The sequence below is a fragment of the Centroberyx affinis genome, unplaced genomic scaffold (assembly GCF_046629955.1).
Source record: "Centroberyx affinis isolate AG114_WGS23_722 - 3 ecotype Tasmania unplaced genomic scaffold, CSIRO-AGI_Caff_v1 ptg002764l_1, whole genome shotgun sequence".
Lineage (NCBI taxonomy): Eukaryota > Metazoa > Chordata > Actinopteri > Beryciformes > Berycidae > Centroberyx > Centroberyx affinis.
Window position 1 is genome coordinate 350,528 of NW_027280925.1, and position 21,490 is coordinate 372,017.

General features: G+C 43.3%; 1 protein-coding gene across 1 annotated transcript in view; it reads left to right on the forward strand.

The window, feature by feature from the left end:
* Window positions 1-21,490, forward strand: part of LOC139657815 (adhesion G protein-coupled receptor L3-like) — a 142,635-nt gene that overhangs the window by 87,300 nt on the left and 33,845 nt on the right. Inside the window, exons 10-13 of the mRNA XM_071535744.1 lie at window positions 6,603-6,786; window positions 10,253-10,375; window positions 11,499-11,704; window positions 13,888-14,064. Coding sequence (XP_071391845.1) covers window positions 6,603-6,786; window positions 10,253-10,375; window positions 11,499-11,704; window positions 13,888-14,064 — 690 coding nt within the window. The remainder of the gene's footprint in view (window positions 1-6,602; window positions 6,787-10,252; window positions 10,376-11,498; window positions 11,705-13,887; window positions 14,065-21,490) is intronic.

Below are 21,490 nucleotides of genomic sequence, written 5' to 3' on the forward strand. Positions count from 1 at the left end.
TCGCTTGACGAACCGGAATAATGGAGCAACATCTGTCGCCTTTGGTAAACACGGGCATTGACTGCACACGCTGCCAGGCTTTGAGGGACTTTCATTGATTAGGGAAATCGGGCAATGTTTTCCCCAACAGGGCCCCGGTGGTCGACATAAGTGGGATTAGCAGAGGAATACAAAGCACATACGAGGTGCACCTGCCTCTCCTCTCCCTCTGCTTGGAGACCATGCTTGGTGCCGCAAGCAGTCAACGGCAGCACTTTGGGAAAGGGCATTATGGTAAAAAGCCGTGGCAGATTTCACGACGGTGAGGCGGGGAGGGAGAGAGGGGAAGGGAGAGGGAGAGAGGTAGACCAAAATAAAAAACCCACCCTGTGTTAATTGCTTTGGACAGATTTGCTACTGGGGCACGCTGATGTGTTTGCGTGTTATTAAGATCAGTGATACGGTATGTGGCAGCAACAGTAGCGTGCTCGTTAGCCCCAGCGCTTAATTGGCGGTTTGGAGGACAGAGCAGGTGGTTGCTCTCTAATGGAGATGAGGAGAGAGCCTTGTCGTCTTGATTGAAGGCGTCCATCTTGTTTAGGTGGGAGTGGATGACAGCTTGGTTCACCTGCTGCCGGGTCTATCTCTGTTTCGGATCATCAGGGACGCTCAATACAAAGAGCTTTGTTATTGCATCTCAGTTGCATATTCCTGCACAATTCAACCTGTTGCAATCTAAGCGCCTCAGGTGATCTCATCCAGAGGAAACGGTGATTAATTCTGACTCACTTCTGAATCCTTACTTTCTTGGTTGTTGATAAACAGTTATATCTGCTGCATGTCATAGCTAATTTCATGCCACTGAAAGGGATTTGGCCTTGATAAGGCTACAGAGATGCTAATGATCAATGCTCTCCATTTACCCTGCAGGAACGTTTCTCTCTTGTAGATACATTAAAGCCCCCATGCCCTTTGATTTAGAACAAACATGATAAAAATGGCGCCCAGCCTTCTGTGCCTTTTGGTCATATTAATGACGGCTTGTGTATGGGCAATGAGATCCTGGTCAACCAATTACAGTGATTATGTCCATATTGTGCCACACTGAAGTCAAATAACCCAGCTCAAAATGGCTGCTACCTCTGGCATTTCTATCATTTTCAAGCAAGTTGCAAGTGGAGCTGTGGGATTTATATTCCGCTGCGAATTCCCCTGCTCCCACACATTCTGAGCAAATCCTGTTATAAAAGATCAAAATAGTGTCTCCTGCCTGAGTAGAGGCCAAGTGACTATGACTTTGCAGGATACAGGGAGGATACTGGGCTCTGACCCCTCATTAAAATGACACCTTTGTATGCAGGGATGACCAGTGGGAGTGTCGCAGGACAGGACGACCTCAGAGCTGGCGAGATGGAGGGGGAGGCTCCTCATTTGGGACTGTAACGAGATTATAAAATTTTCTCGGTGATCAATTTGTTGAAAGATGAGGATGATCACATACTCATAAAAAGAGACACTTTTCCTCCCTATCTGGCCTGCAGTGTACAGACTGAGCTGTATGAGCCATTTCTGTTCACAGTGGAGAGTGTGGAAAGATCTCACTAACATCCAATGAACACTATTTCTACTGCCAAGAAAATGTAAATGTTTATTCTGCTTATCAATATAGCTTTCAGGTTTTATTTTGTTGTGTGGTTTGAGCTGTGGTTGAGATTATTTGTCTATTTATACACATATATACATACATACATACATAATTGTGCAGGGAGCTAAGATTAGACCTAGAACATGATAAACAAAGCAGCTTGAAGAGATCCCTCAGCAACACACACACACACACACACTTACTAGAGGGAGAGAAAAAGAAAGTTACAGGAAAAATTCAACAAGGAAAGAGTAGAGAAGAATAAGACAAGTGAAGTGGCGAGCAAGTAAAAGGGAACAGGCCAAAGAAAGGCAGAGCAGAAAAACAAAAAAGACGCAACAGCCTCACCTGTACCGAGTGACATCAAGTCAGGAAGAAGAGGACAGAGAGCACAAAACATCCCAGCTTGTTTGTGCTGTCTCACTGTCAGCGAGAGGAAACGTGAGAGAAGCAGGTTGGTGAAGAGGAAGGGAGGGGGTAAAGAGAAATGAGGGCCACAAGCCGATTCCACTGAGAAAGCCAGGCAGGCAGCGAGCGAGCCAGGAGGGAAGAGGGAGATCGGCCTCAACCAGAATCAATTTCCCAGACCCAGAGTTCATTTCATCAATCAGCACACAGATGCACACACGCACACACACACACACACACACACACACACACACACACATCATGGGTTGACTTGGGCGAGCGCCAAGCTCACGCTAATATCCACCTCTCCCTTCCTTCCTCCTCCATCGGTATAAATGGCCCATGCAATGCAGCTTTTCTCGCCCAGTCATCATCCTTGTTCCAACTGGAACATTCCAGCAGTGAGGCGAGCCGACGATTAGCATTTCCTCATGTACTAAAAATGAGAATATAGGTTTTCCTGCTTGGTTGGAGTCGTTCAGCACAAGGAAATAAGGTAGAAAAAAGGGGAGGAAAAAAGCCCACTGGTGTTGGTTGGGAGTTTTGCAGCAGTAAAGTGAGCTGGTACATTTGACAGATGGAGTAGCAGTGTGCTAATAGCAGTAAAATAGCAGTAAGACACTATCACTTCTGTACCACTCAGCTACACAGACTGTGGTGATGGTAGTGGGGTGCTGCTTGGGTGCATTTCTCTCGCTCCGGTGTTCAGCTGAGGTTGGAGAGATGAGGCTGTTTTCAGCCCGGTCTCATGGAATTTTGTGAAATAAGCACAATGTCTTGAAATGCAAATAACGTGCTCTGTGCACAATAAGTGAGAGAAATAAGTTTCCCCGCCACAAAAGGATTACATGGAGGAAACACGAATAGAAACAGGCAGTGGTTTGACATTAAAATAGCACCCTGTTCAGAGTGAAGGCGTGGAGGTTGGGTGTATACATTTGCCTTTTGAATCTGGCAAGTCGGATTCAATTCCCAACTCATGCAAAAAGTGAAGTTTTCATTTTCAGCTATTTTTTTTCTTACTTAATCATGACCAGTTGCCTAGACCTAACCCTAACCTTAACCAAAACTGCCTTAGTTGCCTAACTTTAACCCTATTTTTAATCAAAATTGTTTTACTTGCGTGTTTGACTTCATGATAATTTCACAAAATATTTTGAGACTGTTGCTCTTTTTGAGAAAGTGTGGGGTAATGTTGCTGTGTGCCTGTGTGTGTGTGTGTGTGTGTGTGTGTGTGTGTGTGTGTGTGTGTGCGTGTTGCTCAAGGGAGACAACAGCTGGAGGATGAGCAGACTCGGAGTGAACCGTAATTATTCATACATAAACTTTTTCTTCTCTTTTCCTGACAAAGTTTTATCAGAAAGACAGACACTAGAGGAACCATTTATCCACTATAACGTTGCATTAGATGGAAGAAATCTATTTTATTTTTGTTTGTTTTGGTTTTTATCACATTATATGCATAGTATCTGGAACAAAACTTAGGTTAAGGTTAGGGTTAAGGTTAGACAACTAAAACAATTTGGTTAAGGTTAGGGTAATGTTTTGGTCATGGCTAAATGAAAAAAAACTGAAAATGGAAACTTCATGCACAGCAGAAAATGTCTTTGTATGAGTCAGGAATTGAACCCTCGACCTCCACACCCTTATTTTCCACCACAATATTTCAATGTCAAACTACTGCTTGTTTTAGTATTTTGAACTCTGCCTCTTGTTTCACAAAATTCACAGAATATCATACAGAATTACACTGCATTACTTATTAACTATAAGTACGCATTTGATATGAGAACAGACTCATGTAAGAGGCGGATTTTATTTAAATGTACTTGCTGTGTACAATATTTATGGCATTATCCTGCATGTTCTGCCCCGTTTCACTGAGCATGTATCAGTGCATGAGCAAAAAACCATGTAGAGGACATTATCTTTATCCTGCAGCTTATTGGCAGGTTGCTCATTTTGAAGTTGAACTTAATCTTGTAATCATCCAACTCTCTTACCCAGATAATTGATAAATTTCACTGGGTCCTCCATGAGCACTGTGTCCCCATATCAAGAAGCTAAACTCGGTCATCATTTTATCCTCCGGGTTTAGTGGGGCAAAATTGTCGCATTGCATGCATACTAATCATGGAAATGAGGACTTTGTGTTACATTGTACATAGCCTATTGCATGTCCAAATGATGCACAATGAGTGACTGTCAGTTTATTGCTTTGTGTCCATCTGTCTTGTAAATCCTTGAAGAGCCAGTAAGAAAACTGATTCCAATATTAATTTTTGATATACCCTATACCCTCCTTTGTTTTTTTTTCACTCTTTTTTAATCAATTATCCATTGCATATTCTCTCCTCGTTAAGTTCTTTACCCATCACTTGGGCTTTTGAGAGCTGCTCATCCACCTTGTTCTTTTCTTTGTCTGCTCCGCATTTGAGAGAAGCGTGACAGCCTCCTCTGCAAGTCCAGCAATCCGTTCCCTCAAGAACCATTATTCCGCTGTTTTAAGAAGTGGTGAAAACCTAGCAGTGGTGAAAAAAGAAAAAAAAAATATGTCAGTGCCTGAAGAAAAAGAGCTCCTTAATTGAGAGTGAATCAACTTCTGCCTGTAGCTGAATGTCAAATGGTGCGATTGGAGATTGGCTGCAGATAATGAATAATTACATCAAAGTTGGTAGACTGCCTGCCTTTGTGTGTGTGTGTGTGTGTGTGTGTGTGTGTGTGTGTGTGTGGGCACTCCCACATGTATGCGTGGATATTTTGCTGTGCATGGATTGTTATTGTCTATGTGGAAGAAAGTGTGTGCATCTGCCTGTGTGTTCAGGCGCATGTATGTTTCTGTATATTAGCAGGTGCAGAGGTGTATGTATGTGTGTATGTGTGTGTGTGTGTGTGTGTGTGTGTGTGTGTGTGTGTATGCATGTGTCTGTGTGTATGTGTGTGCTTGCATAGGTTTATGTGGCTGTGTGGGGGTGTGGGTGGCTTAATATGTGTGCAGGGTATGTTTTGTATGAGGAAAAGCCAGCTGGTGCTATTTGAAATTCTCTTCATCTCAGCCAGTGCCATGAGTTGAATACAATACTCATTTTCTCTTGCATTACCTCTTCTCACTATCAGATTGATTTGAAGCATATATAACTTATCATGATAAGGTAATTGGACGCCCATTACGCTGCTGTTTAGTGAATGTTTTTTTGTTTTTGGGGGATTGTTCAAAAATGCATTAGATACAAGCAGCCAGGACAGATGATTTCTCTTCCATCCCCTTTGGTTTCATCCCCCGCTGTTTTGGAGTCATTCTGAAACTCTTATTCCCTTTCATACTCCATTGATCAAAAAAGGAATCTAACCGCGGGGTTCACACTGAAGTATTGCTGTACACCACATTAGAGGAGCTCTCTCTACCCGACTTGAATGTCTTGATCCCCCCTCGCCCCCCTTCTTATTTTTTGACATGCACGTGTGATAGAGAGTGGCTTCCATCCTGATGGTGTGACGAGGGTGTGTAAATTGGCTTTTGAAGAAGTGGGATATATCAGAGGGATATCAGAGGGTTGTGATTCCTGAAAATATGAATTATTCTTTATCAGACCTTTATCTTTGTACTCCTTTGCTCTGTAGAGCATGGGAATGTTACCATTATTAGCTGTGCAATGAAACGCCTAAAATCACGTGTTTGACCACCTAATGGCTTAGAAATTGCTTCCTTTTTCATGGCATTCGGGCTCATTTTGCTCTGTTGGAGCAGTGGTACAGGGAATGAATGGCTTTGCTTGACCAATTAGTATTCCATTCATAAATCTTGCCATTGGCATTTTTAAATCTTTAATGGCTCTCAATTTTTCATCTTGTCTTGAGAATGTTCTCGTTTCTCCCTAGCTTACCAGCTTCAGCATTGTTGCGGGAGATTAAAGTAGGCATAATAGTGGTTAGCTACTATTAATATGCAGGAAAGCATTCATCTGAATGGTTGCCGAGAGTTGCTACCAGCAAAAACCTTGTACAATGATTGGCTTCTGAACTGAATTTGACAATGTTGCGGTATTTATTGTAGTGCTTTTGTGCATTGGGATTGTCTGCAAGGAAGAACATTTATCACACCAATTAAAGACTCTAGCCTCAAGTCATGTAAACATTGGCCTCTAGTCTTGTAAGCATTGGCTCTGATTCATTTGCATGATTCATTCTTCTTCTAGATTAAAACAAATCGCAGCAACAGCAACTTAACAACATATCAAATGTCACTGCAAATTCGTTTGTTGCTGCTGTTGAATGTCAATCTATGGCCTGAAGCATAATTTTTTTAAGGAATTCTAAAAAGAGTCATGAAAATTGCTCTGTAGAAAGATCACTGAGGAACTCTCAATTCAAATAAAAAAGTAAAAAGAGAGTAACGCTTCACGCTTCTTCCTTGCACAATCCCACAGGATTGTGTGATTAGTTTTTTTCATTTCTGAACTCTCTTTGATCTTCCCTCACTCATACCACTTACCAAATCACCGTGTCAAACAACACCAGTCCCAGGCCAGCTTAGCTTCTTTTTACTAAATCGATGATTTGGATTCTCCAGGCCATGGTGGAGACGGTCAACAATCTGCTCCAGCCGCAGGCCCAGGCAGCGTGGAGGGAGCTGAGCACCGGGGAGCAGCTGAGGGCAGCCACCATGCTGCTGGACACGGTGGAGCAAGGGGCCTTTGTCCTGGCTGACAACCTGCTCAAGACCGACATCGTGCAGGAGAACACCGACAACATCCGTGAGTATATGCTGAGGACATTTCTGTTGAGTATTTTCCAGTGCAAATGCTGCTTAAATATGTGTAAACAAAAATGTTTCAATTGGTTCTCATGAGGATGAGATTATAATTATATGGCTTGAGAAATATTTACTTAAAAGAGGGCATAAACAGTTCTGAGAAAACCTGTTGGTTTCAATGTGTTTCTTTTATTTTCTTTGTCAAAGATGACAATAATCAGAACACAATGACAACAAGGAAAATATATGCTAATGTGATTGTCTTTGCCTGTATGAGCAAACCAACTTGGGCAAAGTTAAATTAATTTGTCCTCAAGCTGCTTTGCAACGGATATTAGCTTGGCTGGAAGACTCAGCTCTTTTTCAGCTTGGTCTTCATAATGTATCCCAGTGGCGTTTCTGTCAAGCATCTTAAGTGTCTCATCCCTCTCTGGTGTTGTCCATCGTATGGGGTTACAGAGTTCACCATATAGCTATTGATCCAGAGTGCTCTCATATTGACAGCAGAGCTCTTGAATCTCCTGAACAAGAGTGAAGGTCACTGGATAAATGTTCTCTGCCTCGCCGGAGGTTAAGTGTAGTAGGCTTGCTTATGGGCGACCCTTCTGTTGGGCGCCACCTATAAATTGACATAATTATCTCAAATGATTGTGTTTATGTTCATGTCAATTATTATCCTGAATAAACCACTAGTCTTGCAGATCAGGGATCGATACTCATATCAGTATAAACAGCGATTGAGCGCAGATATTGGAACTTCTATCATCACTGCTTCCATTAGTCCTCGGCTATCAGTTTCTGGAGAAAGTATCCATGTTTCCTGCATTTAAATCTTTGTATGTCTCAATTTCTACCCATGGTCTCTAGTGTATGAAAGGAAAGACATTTTAATGACACAAATGCTTTTCATAACTGGATACATCTGTTCTTGACTTAAGTAAATCAGCAGTTTACATTTCCAGCCATTTGCTGAGCCCAATTTTCAGCTGGTGAACGCAAAGATTGAATAAAATAACTTTTTTTTTTTTTGCAAATGGCGGCTACTGATGCAGGGGGGAATTAGGAAAAAATAATGTTATGATGTTTCGCCCCCTTCTCTGAACGGGTGGGATTTTTTAAGTTCCTGCTGCCATGGCAACCTTAAAATATAGGTCTACCGACTTGAAAGGAAGCGAGCGTAAGGAGAATTAATAAAATGGATTTTATTGTATCTGGCACACAATTCATCGGGGTATTAAGGAGATTCTGGGCCCGTTTGGAGGGGGAATGAAACAATCCCTGCACAATGCGAATGAGATTTTATAGTGTATAGCGGTAGTCTGGTTAATCATGTGATGGTGACATGTTTACTAGGCCTTATCTCTCTGTTTGCGCTGCTTAGTTTTTCAGCCAGTTGGCTTTGCTGGCTCCTGCAGTCCCTCATGCCATCCATGCTGGTTAAATGAGGGTGAGGAGACCTATAAAATCATCGGTAACCACTGCAGCAGCTAATGAATGATCTCTCACAGGGAATTACGTGTAGAGTGAAGGGGTTTTTGTGTGTGCAGGCGTGGCTGTAGCTCACACCCTCTGTACCTGTTAATATGTGCTTTTTTATCTGCATTCGGGGAGTCGGTTTTCTTGCTGTTAAGTGAAATCAGTCTGCAGTCTGAAAGCTTTCTCAAAGCTCGCTCCAATTTTAGGCTCAAGCTGATAACGAGATCTATTTTCTTCGCTTTCCGAGACGGGAGGATATTTCCCTGCCCATTGTGTCTGTGTTTGTGTTTACACGTCACAATGCATGTGCTCGTCGTGGGGCTTTGTCTGCGCAAGCTCGCCTCACTTTCATCGCGATAATCTTAGGAACAGATTTCTACCGATTAGCGCATTATTTAAACCGGCTTTGAAGGTATAGCCTTTGGGTGCAACAACTTCTATGGCGCGGAAGAAATTCCCTACAGCTCGTCTTAAGCTCTTTTACACAACCAAACAGGGTAGGGGGAGAGGAAGAAAAAAAAATTCCCTTAATTCAAAAGGCAGGCCTGGAATCCTGGGAATCCTGCGCTATCTGGGGTATTGTCTTGGCTGGGTTGAATAGGAATGCATCACCAAAAAAAGCCCTTGCCTTTGCAAAAGCGCAAGAGAATGGTAATACAGAGGTTTTTGTTTCAAAAGTGAAAGTATGGGAAAGGCTGGATTAGACAGTAGATGCACAGGGAGGATTAAATGTGGCCTCTTTGTAGCTTTTTGTGGGCACCAACCTTGATATCAAAGTCAAAGGCTTCGTCGTCGGCTGACATCAAATCATGGAGTTGAACACGTTATCAGGCTTATGAAGTCTCCATTTCTCACACTTAATAATGTAGTATTTCAAGTTCAAGTTCAGCTTTTCCACTCGCCAGTCCTTTTGGAACCTAACATTTGTGCAACTTTTCTTTTTTAGTATTTCTGCCTAGCAATGAATCAATTGATTCATCTCAGTGGTTTGGGAATTAATGTGACATTTAGGAATACCTAGACTTCACATGGGTCACCAATACTTGAGATTGCAGCGCACTCAACTGTTTTATTAAACTGAATTGTATCATACCATAATAACTTTGATAGAATGAGCTTTTTATTTCAGCCAGGCTCCTATCAGCAGCTCATTTTCCTCTGCTGTATGATGCCAGAGTCTTTGAACCATAAATTAGGAGCTTGCCTCAGACACAACAGCTGTTGAGCTGCTGCAGAAGCAACCTCGTCTTCCCTCCTCATTTGTCTCTATCTCCTCCATGTATCTCTTGCTCTCCCCGCTCTCCTCGAGAAAAGGATTCCTTGAAACGAAGCCTTCTTCTTTTTTCGCAGGGCAGAGAAAACATCTGCTTTTTACAGTTGAGGCGGCAACTGGAAAGTGTGGCATCACTTTCTTTGTGTTTACACCTGAACACTCGGTGCTAACTCGATAAAGCAGCCTATAGCAAGTCTGTTACCCCCATACGCACAGATCAGAGAGTCGAGAGGGAGGCAATCCTTCAAAGCCACGTGAATCAAGAAAGGATGTACTTCATTTAGCACTTGTGTGGACTGTACTGATTAATGAAATCAATTACAACCAAAGAATGGCTTTTTGAATTGGAGAAGGGCCTGGAAATCTATTTGAAGTTTACATATGCATAAAAAGGTGAAGTACAAGGTCTAGAAAGCAGCTTTAATCAAATAGCTCTTATATGGCAAGTAGCAGTTTTATTGCTTTTGTAACCCCCTTTAGATGGCTGTCATGCGTCTCTATTATTACATTAGTGCATGTTGAAAGCATGTTTTGTCAAAGCTAACGTATTTTGACAGTTGGAGGGCATTGTAAAGGTCCACAATCCTCGCTGAAATATTGTACACTGCTATGGTTCTAAGTATACAGATTTGTTCATCTTTATGCTTATTTTTCCGAAGTACTTGCTTATTGACTATACTTCTGTTGTCTTGCTTGGGTGTGTTTTCTATGTATGCAGAGCTGGAGGTAGCCAGGATGAGCACGGATGGAAATCTGCCGGACCTGAAGTTTCCACAAACTGGAGGACAGGGAAACTCCATCCACCTCTCTGCCAACACGCTGAAACAGCACGGACGAAACGGTGAGTGTGGTGAAACCTTTGAATCATCTTTGACTGGTCTGCTATTGTCGAAGTAAACTCTGGTCGGCGTGCTATTCAGGTTTCTGATAGAAGTGAAATTGAATCGACAAAATTTGACCTAGCTAAAATAAGACAGCTGTTGTAAGTGTAGCAGTTTTCTGGCAGACAAGATGTAGTGTAATTAATCAAAATGAGAAAGTTTTTCTATCCCTGTTTTGGATGTCACATTCAAGGGGAAATGCATGCCGGCTTTGTGGGGATTTCATTACAGCCGCACTTGTGAATAACTTTCAGTTTGTTGCACAAATCCTTTGTTGGACTGGGTATAAAGCACACGTTTCTTTCAGCAGGTTTCAAATGGGAGAAGGGAGGCCCTGGCCGTGGAATTAGTTACATTCAAGTATACCTCTAAACTGTAAATGAGGCAGTTGCACACAATGCGCGGCTATCTTTGGGAGCGACGCGGCCCCATTTTTAGCCTTTATTATCAGCTCAGGCAAATCGGAATTGACTCAAGCTGAGCTCACTGCCGCTCAGCTGGGTGACTAAGACCATGTCCAGCCGTGCCCAGGCGGATCATTATAGCAGGGTGGCTGATATTTCCCCGTCATCCAGCGCCGTAGCGCCCAAATTGTTTTCTTTTCATCTGAGTGAGTGATCTCAGTCGCAGCGGGAGGGATCTTTCTTTCATATCAGCGCTCAAAAGTGAGACGGCAGGAGGGGAAAGGAATACGAATGAGAGAGAGAGAGAGAGAGAAGGAAATGAGTAACAAGAAAAATGGCTGCCTTTGTCAGAGCCAGCAGAAGAGTGGTAATCACATTTTCACAGATGCTGAATTAAAATATTTTTTTGTGGATGTATGAAAGTCCTGTCATTTTTGTTTTTTGTGCAGAACTGTTGTCACTTTTTTGACAGTTTTATTGTGTCCAGTGGTTGTACACAGATTCGGACAAAACTTCGATTGAGTGTTATTTATTACTTACTTGTCTTTAAATGACACATGCTAGAAATAAAAAAATAAAAAAATCCAAATGGACCATTATACTGCATTATTGTCACATTTTGTATGTTCAGGTTATTGTGAAAGATTATAGAACATTGTGCCCCTTTGTCCTCTTACAGGTGAGATCCGGATAGCATTTGTCCTGTACAAGCACATTGGGATCTACCTTTCAACGGAGAACGCTAGCATGAAGCTGGGCAGCGAGGCCATGGCTACCAACTACTCCGTCATCGTCAACTCACCGGTTATCACCGCTGCCATCAACAAGGACTCCAACAAAGTCTACCTCTCTGACCCGGTCATTTTCACCATCAGACATCTACAGGTAATTTTCTGTCTGTGATGTTTGTCTGTTTTTTTTATTATTTTGATGTGAGAGAGAGCGTGTGTGCATATGCATTTAATCTCTCTCTCTCTCTCTCTCTCTCTCCCTCTCACACACACACACACCTATTTTCTCGATATAACTCCAAAGCCCTTCCATTACAATTTCCTCTACCCCTCAAGCGCACCAAAAATCCACAAAGCCCAAGACCCGAAGCAAGAAAATGAAGTTTATAGAAAGAAGTTTAATTCAAAGAGGCGCAGGAAAAAATGAATTGTGGAAAACAAATTGCTCATAGGATGATGGTGGGGATGCATAGTCAGTTTGTTTTTTATTAGTTTTGAACAAATACCAACCTGGATGGCTGAACAAATATCAGTCCTATATTGAGCCTCACTGGAGGCTGGTTAGTCATTGTGGGGAGTCGCGACATCTCCCCCTCGACTCCATTATCTCCTCCACACTCGACTACCCTCGAAATATCCCTGTTTTGTCTATGAACAGCGCCTTCAGCGATTATCGGGGAGGTTGAACCACCATGAGAGAATTGCAGTGGTTCTTGTGTGTGGGAGGGACCTCGAAGGAAGCAGGAACAACTGGAGGAAAACATGGAGCGAGAGGAATAGAGAGTAAAACGGATGATGGCTTATGCTGTCAAAATGAAATGGTGGGAAAATGTCAGGAGGCAATGTCAATGCAGTTATTACCATGCAGTTATTACCATGACTCACCTGCCTTAAGTATAATTTGTAATTTGGACTGTAGATTCAGCAATTTTACTGTTGGTCTAATGTAGGGGCACTGCCGTTTTCATACCCTTTCCTCGCTCAGATGGACCACTTTCAATATAACAGTGCCCTTTTGAAAAAGTGTGTTCCCCTCTACTGCAGCTCCTTCCCTATATAATACAAGAGCATCATCAGGAGATGAGTAAGTTCAGTGTGCCAAAGTACTGTAAATGTAAATAAAGAAACATAAATATTAACAAATACTGTAGATTTTGCGTAGGCTCACTATTGAATGTGATCACAGTTGACCCATTTATTACATGGAGTAGCCGAGGACTGCCAAGTGTATGCATTAAGTAGGTATTATACTTCCAGAATGAATGGGAATGAATGGAAGGTATTAATCTGTCATCTCAGGTGCACTGAGTGTGCTTCAGCAACAGAGTTTGCCCTTCAAAATGAACATAAATTATCTGGAATCAGCTGCACCAAGCGTGGGTTCTCATTTTCCTGGCTTCCCACAGTTAAGTCCCCCTCAACCATGAGGTTTTGGATCACTGGTCTTCTGGGATGATGCCTGTCCTCTAGTTATTGTTTCGCTTCCTTGCCTCACCACTTAATGGGACCAATTAAAGCCATTAATGGGACAGAGGGTCATCCTGTCTGCTTGCTGTGGAATACTTTACCCGGCTTTTGCTGTGTGAAGGGTAAAGCCAATCAGCGGCAAATTTACATTTACAGAGGATAAACCTTATTAGACTAATTATCCTACTGGAACTGTGATACTATGGAAAACCATTGTTCCTCGCAGCTTAACGTGTTTATGCTGAGAAATGAGATACATCTAACCTTGGAACCTGTGAGGCACAAAGAAAAGGATTTTGACGTGCTTCCCTTTTGTTTCAGATGCCACAAAGAAATTGAGCTCAAGAGGGAAGGGGGGCGTTGATGCATCTATTTATCAGCAGTTTTGTTTAGTTCTGCTTGTGTGTTATGTGCCAGTGACTTGAATGACTTTTGCGAAATGGCAAGTGAGATAGCGGGGAGGCGCTAGTCGTTAGGGCTGTAGCCTGGCAGAGACAGCGGTGGCACCCATTAAACAGTGGGGCAGTCCATTGTCACGCAGTGAAAGTTAAAGAGAGGTCAGAAAACACAATGAAAAACAGGCATGGTGCCACTTGATGCCGCATGACAGTAAAACCACCTGCAATTCACTTTAGAATGGATAAGGATTGCGTAGGAAAAACCATAAGCCTCTATTCTGAGCCATTTCTAAACAAAGGAAGGTAGAGATGGAGGGTGTAAAGCGGCACGATACACTGGAATTACCTCCATTCGCTTCCATTTAACCTGGCAAGGGTCAGGCTGAAGTAAGGGAACATGTGTTTTTCCTCCTATTAATTCCATTGTGTATGATTCCACACACTAATTGCCGTGTCGTTTGCCCTCTCACAGCAGTCTGAGGAGAACTTCAACCCCAATTGTTCGTTCTGGAGTTACTCCAAGCGGAGCATGACTGGATACTGGTCGACGCAGGACTGCCGTCTGCTCGGCACCAACCGGACGCACACCACATGCTCCTGCACCCATCTCACCAATTTCGCCGTCCTCATGGCCCACGTGGAGGTCAAGGTAGGCCCGATCTTTTCTGCTGCTCAATGGACCTATTTTTCCACAGAGATGTGCTCTTTACCAAATGTGGCTGAAAGAGATGAAAATGGATTGATCCATCATGGTTTTCAGACCCACTCAATTCCAAGATGAATAGTGGACAAGAGAGGCAAGAGGGGCCCGAAACTGTTCGAATCATCTTTCATCGCTGCTTGTCAATATATTTTTATATTTCCTGTGCTTTTTAGTTAAGTGAACAAAATAGACTGATAACTGTTTTCTGACCTTCACGGCACTTTGCAGACTAACATTTAAAGTGCCAGTAGTTACTCTAAGCTTTTATTCATATAGTTTTAGACGTCTTAGATGACATTGCCAGTGTAAAGTGCGTATTGACCGCAGCCGTCTAAACCCTTAAGTCTGTAAAGTGTTCAAAATATATGGTCGTCTCCAGTCTGCGGTGTGTTTTGTGCATGCAGACATTTCAGAGACAACGGCACTGAGCTGCCTGTGTATTGGTTTTACAGCTAATATTTTCTTTAGGCTTTCAGATATTTTTGAAACCTCATGAGATACAGCACAACACGTCCGTTGATGGGTTCTTGACGAATCTCTCTCTATTTGTGCCTCTTTGTTTTCACTACCTGTCTCTCTGTTTCTCCATCCTCATCCTAACCTGAACGGAATAGATTTCATGATGTGGGAGTTATTCATTGCTTACTGCTTTAATTGACATCACGGGGAATCTGATGGGTTTGTCTTTCAGAGGTCAAGCATTTACTTGATTATTCTCAGCCATCCCTCAACTCTCTTTGCCTCTAATTATTTTTTTTAAGAGGGGAACATAGTGAGAGGAAGACATTTATATCGGAAACATGCATTGCAGGGTTTTCTCAGTGTACTGTTTGGTGCTCTCTAGCATTTTTTGCCTTCAGGGTTGCCACAGAAACTCAGTGAAGTAGGTATGTATAATGGTAAGCGCAATTAATAGACAGGTGTGAGGGGAAGTCGTGGGGAGTGGCCATGAGTTCTCAGGAAACAGAAAAAAAGAAAGATGAAGAGGAAAGGAAAGGTATAGAGAGAGAAAAAGAGATGGGTTGAGAGAGAGAGATGGAAAGAGAGAGAGGCAGGAGAATGGCTGGCCGGGGAGAAAGTCATGCCGTAGTTCTGATGGTGACAGACGCCTTAATTATTTCTGTCACTGGAAGTTTGAGGAGCTCACTGCTGACGGAGCAGAGTAGCTCTCTGTATCTTGTGGCATCTGTCTCTCCGGAGCCTCCCTTCTAAGCCAGTGTGGAAAAAGTCACTCTGTAAGTGCCGTCCCAGTTGGCCCCTAGCCACGAAACCACAAGGCCCGAGACCTTCCTTAACCTCCCTCCTCTCCCCAGTCACTCTCTATCTCTCTTTTTGGTCTCTCTTTCTCTGTCTCTCACACACACACAATGCACATTCGATCACAAAAAATGCAGGCACACACTCGTGCACGGTCATTCAGACACGCAGATGCAGTATGGTTTTTTCTATATACACACACACACACATACACTACTCCAGTGGAGGGGGAGGGGGGGGTCACTTCTAGCTAGTAAGAGTCACTGTTTGTCACTCAGCTGCATGACTTTTGGACCGACTAAGCTCTCTGCAGGGCTCAAGCCGAGTCTGGAATAGAGAGGGAGCGACGAAGAATGGGGGCCTTCACAGAATGAAAGGAGAGAGGAAAAAAAAGAAGGCAGTAAAAGGAACGCTTTCAGTCAAGCCAGTCCCTAACATTTTGGAAACCCTAGGTTGCTTGTGGTGTTGTTTTTACTGGAGGAAAGTGGACAGTAGTTGCGCCCCAATTCTGAGTGATAGCTCCCCCCTCCCTCCCATATTCTTTGTACTTTGATGTTATAAAGGCAGCTTGTTGGAAGGTGCCGCTGAATGGTAGATGTGGAGGCATTTTATTTGACAAACTGTCAGCGTTGTATCTGAGAACACAAAGTGAATGGAGGGAAAGTCGGTGTGAAAGAGGGAGAGAGACAGAGAGAGAGAGAGATTTCATAAATTGAAGTGACCGTGTGTTTCCGTCGCCATGGCAACAAAACATACCAATGCTCATCTCTGCATTGTTATTACTCATTACCCTCAGAGCAACAGATTATATTCTAACCTTGTTTATTTCTCAGTGGCATCACAGAAAAAAAAAGATAGGCAAACTGTAATTACAGTTTTCCCTTTGGAGGACAGAGACTCGCTATCTCCGTCATCTTTCATCTTGTTGTATTTTTGGCCGATGGGTAGTGTACGTGCTGGTCGGGAATAATGACAGTGTTATATTCAAAGATCTTTATGTTCAACCTAATAAGATGTCATCTATATCACGCTTGTATCTTACTGTTACTTTTTTAGCACCAAGTTATGATTGCGCTCTAAGTGCTGAATGCCTCACGCAAATTAGTAGTGACAAAACGCTCCTGCTTGGCCGTGTGACATTATGAACACTGTCACTTTGTCCTTGACTGGGATTTGAACTTGCTGCTTGGTCCTTGACACGCAGATGTAACAGTGTTGCTGAGCAGAATTGAAATGCATTTTTGTAGTTGTTACCTCATATCTGTCAGAAAATACACCTCATTTCTGTCAGAAAAAATGCATTATATTTTCAGACATTGATTATCTGTACCACACTTTGCAAGTGCTACATGCTGCAATGTTGTATGGAAATAATAAGCGTTATACTGTACAATGTTATATGGAAGTAGGGTTAGGGTTAGGGTCACATTATGCAATGTTCCATACAGTCTTTAACCTTCTATCACTATAAGTTCAGAGCTAAACTTCAAGGTGTTATTGAGAAAACTTTCAAGCCTTTGAGACCAAACATTTGTTGAACAGACTAACAAGCTACCTTTTAACAATAAGTGCCCTCTGCACAGCTCCTTTCTTGAGTGAAAACTTTGCCTGCACTCACATTCATATTCATATGGAACCTTTGAACTTCAGCATGTGTGAGACACACTCGCAGCAGCGGAGATACTTATACAAACTCCACAGGCTGTGTCTCTCACCGGGATTAATTATGTTTGAAGTCAATTATCACCTTGTTGAACTCACCATAAATCTTTGATCTGTGCACACGGAGAAGAAAGTCATTCAAGTTGGCTTTTAAAAATTGGTCTAAATGTTTTACCCCAATGCTTCTTAGACATTTGGGCATTGTTGTGAATTGAAAATGAATAAAGTACAACATGTTTAGGGCCTCAGGGTTCTCTAACTTAATGACCTTAACCAAATAATCAAATGCTCTTACACAGTCGTGAAATCTTTTTCAGTCGCAGACTCACAGGAACTCAAAAATGTCAAATGACTCAATCATGCCTCCCCCCTCGCTGCAGCGCACCCACCCACACTATATCTGTCAGAAGCAGGGGATCAGGTAACTGCCATTGAGACAATCACAAAGGGATCAAGTGCTGTCACTACTGTCTGTGTCGCCACTCAAACGCTTTGTTTGCTAATGTGAGCTATCTGGGGGGAGAGCCGGTGCTTTTTGACTGATTCCGCTATCCAAGTGGAGAACTGCCGTTGGCCACGTAAACAAATTAAACTGTATTCGCAGACGGCAGCTGTGTGTTAGAGATTACGTCTCTTTTGTATCTTTTAAAAATGATTGCAAATGGGGTTTTGGAGGGAGTGATGCGAGTGGGTGTACTTTGATGTGACTTTGCTAAGAACGTTGATAATTCTAACCTCGAGCTGTTCTGTTATTGAGCCTAGAGACATCCTGCGATTAAGGATGGTTGAAGTGTATTGACATGCCACGAAAATAAATTCCCTCCACTCAGCTGGATATTGAAAGAGGGGATTTATCTCGGTCAAGATTTCCAAAGGTGGTGACAACTCACTCCAACTTGTTGGAACAGGCTGGCACTTCCACCTGAAACCACATTTGAAATGTTAAATTCCCTTTAACACACCAATGACCTACATATGATTTGACAGTTGTGGTGGTGTCACCTTGTTTTTGGTGTACAGATTAGCCTCTTTGTTGTATAAACCTAGCTGTCTCATTTGGTCCAACTACTCTTTGATAGATGCAGGACTACATTGCTACAGACTCAAACAACAAAGGGCACAAACACACCAGGGCCGACGTTGCACCGGGGTCGGCTTTAAGCGTATTTTTTAAGATTCTCTAATGGCTCAAGCCCACTCAAGCTCCTAAGGCAGCTGCTCCTTATTGAACCTTCTCCTTTGAATTAAAGCCTGTCATTTGTGAAGATAGCCAGTGGGCATTGTGAAAGAACCTTTTAAATATGGGCTAAAGCACTAGCCCCAGCTCAAGAAAGATAGACCTGTTTCGGTTCCACCTACAGGCCATTATTTAGGTAGTACATGTGTGTGCTGGGCTGGGCCCCTGGGAGGGATTGAACTGCTGGTAAGTGCCAGTATTCCCGACAGGCCAGTGAGTATAAATCAATGGTACATCCCACTGGATGATGGAAGAGGTAATATTTGGGCGTCATTCATCAGTGTCCTTATAGAACATCTGCACTGGCACCATCAGACAGCAGCTATGATGGGGAAGGTCAGTCAAGTTTAGTAACATATTTATGCCGTTACGTGGTTAGCATGGTAGTAAGCACCATGTGCACTGCAAGCTATTGCTGCAAGAAAAATTGGTTCAAAATAATAAATCTACTTGTGTATGTTGAAAGTGCAAAAGACTGAGGCCATGTTGACAGCTATAGCAACAGAAAGTTCCACTCAGGCATTATATCATAGTTATTGTAGCCTAGAACACAGTGTGACAACATTAGGTGCATGTGCTGAATGTCAACTCCCCCCACGCAGCTGGAATCTCTCCCACGGCCCTTTTAAACGTGACGAATTTGCCGGGACCCCTGATTCATATGCCCTCTCCACAACTGCTCCTCATCCCTGTGCAGATCATAAATCCTTGGTCAGACTGTAGGTGAACTTGCCACATGACTTCCCACAGTGGGCCGCTACCCCTTAGCACAACCGTCTGCCATACCCGACCATATTTCATGAGTCAAAGCCCCTCTCCAGAGGCGTATGGGCAGATTTATGCATTTTAATTGGATTGGCTTCATGGCCCCATGCTGGGAGCGGGTCTTTGAGGTATAAAGGATTGACGCTCTGTTCTCTCCACCAGTTCGCCCCCTTCGGCATTTCTAAGAACTGGTTAAGGAGATTTGGCTTTGGACACAGGATGTTATGGTAATTAAGTGTGTACGATGCGATGTCAGGTTCAGATGGCTTGACTGGAATGGCCAGAATGTGCGATGCGGAAGGATGTTGTCATGTCTACTCTCTCTCCTCAGACTGCCTGGCTGCCCAGAAACCTTATTTTGTGCTACACGCAAGCAGATCAGGGGCAAAGCCAATCTCCTCAGGCATCCGTCTGGAATGAAAAATATGTGTGTTTAAGAAATAAGAACAAAAGGGGAGAGAAAGATTGGAAGACAAATCGAATGTGCCCAAACGCGGCGTGCCCCAGTAAGTAACATGTACGCCGTATGACTCGGCAGCCCCTGCGACACGGCAAGTGAATTTCAGAGCAAATTACGTCTGCCCACTTTAGAGACCCCTATACAGGTTCCCGCCGCGGAGGCCTGTCATTGTGAGGTTAGGTGCAGAGGCGCTGCAGATGACATAATTTGCCATCCTGCCTGAGCGGAGCCCCCAGTAAAAGAAAACTTTCAGTAGAGGCTTTGCGGCTGACGGTGTCTCAGCCATCACCCGCCTCCCAGAACAAAGAAATCATTTCGCAGTAAATCCATCACCCAGGTGTGGATACACTACCTGCCATTCTCTCTCAGTTCCTTTCGCTCTGTCTCTCTCTGTTTGTCTCCCTCTCTATATCTCTTGTGTTTCTTTTGCCTTCTTCTTTCTCTCTGACCCGGCCCTCTCCAATTGAAGGTGAGATTGTGATGGATAGAGCCTGCAGCCATTGCACAGCTCGGTAGCCCGAGAGACCTAAGGGTCCCCGCACAATAGGCTGCAGCTAGTACCACCCACCGCATCAATGCCTTTGTGATGCAGTGGACTGAGAACAGACTTATGTGTCACACACACACACACACACCGCACACCTACAGCGCACACAAGCACAAACATCGACATCTGTTGCCACCCACTGCGTAGGCACCCTTCTAATGTAGGGGGACCGAAATCAGCCTCGCTTTCATACAGGCAGACACACACACACACACACACACACACACACACACACACACACACACACACACACACGTCTGCTCTACGTAGGATTTTGCCACCGCCACCCCCCCCTACGTATACACAACGGCTCATCAGGCAGGAAAATCAAAAGAGCGCTCTCCCCAGACTCAAGTAGCACTGCGGCTGTTATTGTACCAGAGCCCCTTAATGATCAGCATCTGTTCTCCTCTCACTGCTAGCGTTAGCCGAGCTGCCACTAAACAAGCCTTTTGTGTGATACTTCATACCCCAAGTTTCCTCACTCTAACTTGACTGGTGGAAGGAGAGAGAAAAAAAATAGCACCCATGGATGTTGATGGTCCCTCTCTCTCTCTCTCTCTCTCTCTCTCTGCCCCCGCAAAAAATACTGCTGACTGTGGTCCGAATGTGATTTAAAGCGGTGCTTGTTTGAGAGAAGACATATAGTATGCGTATAGGGTTTTTTTTTTTTTTTTTTTCAACGTAAGCAAATATTTTCATGGGTGTTTCCTATACGATCGCTCCAAGTCATACATTATTTGCGGGAGGCAAAGACGGCATACGCAGTCTTTGATATCAAAAGGCAGAACTGTACTCTTAAGTCTGACAGTTCATATATAATGTCAGTGTTTGATGTTTGCACAGTTAAGGGGAATTGAGCTCCGTTTTCAAGAAACTTTGTTGGCCTCTGCTGATTTTTAACAGGCTGACAATGCTAATTAACTGTCTAGCTTTAAGTATATTCAACTTTTTTTTTTCTTCCGCGTTGAAATGATACTTGTTTGATCTTCATTAGCATTCAGGCATAGTCATGTCATAAAATCTCAAGTTCCACCCAGATAGTCCTTGAGTCCCAGCAGGGATGACAGTCAGCTGGAAGGAGGTTGCCAGATTCTTTAAAATACCCCCCCTCCCACTTTCCCTTTTTTTAAGTCAATGCCCAGCAGACTGAAAAAGAGGACGATTCCTTTGGGAAATTAGGGAGTGTCAGATCCTGACCAAAGTGTTTGGGTGCAGTAATTATGTTAAGTTAATAAATCAAGATGTAGCTCGCTGATTCTTCACTCTGATGTTTTACATATAGAAGAAATTTTTTTTAAGCATTTGTCACGTTTTCGGCCTCTATCCTAAGAAGTCTTTTCTTTCCATGTGACATCATTCAGTTCAGTTAATCAGATAATGACAATGTATTACCAAATGCCAGATGTGCATTGGTCTGGGACTCTGTGTGCATCTGTTTTGG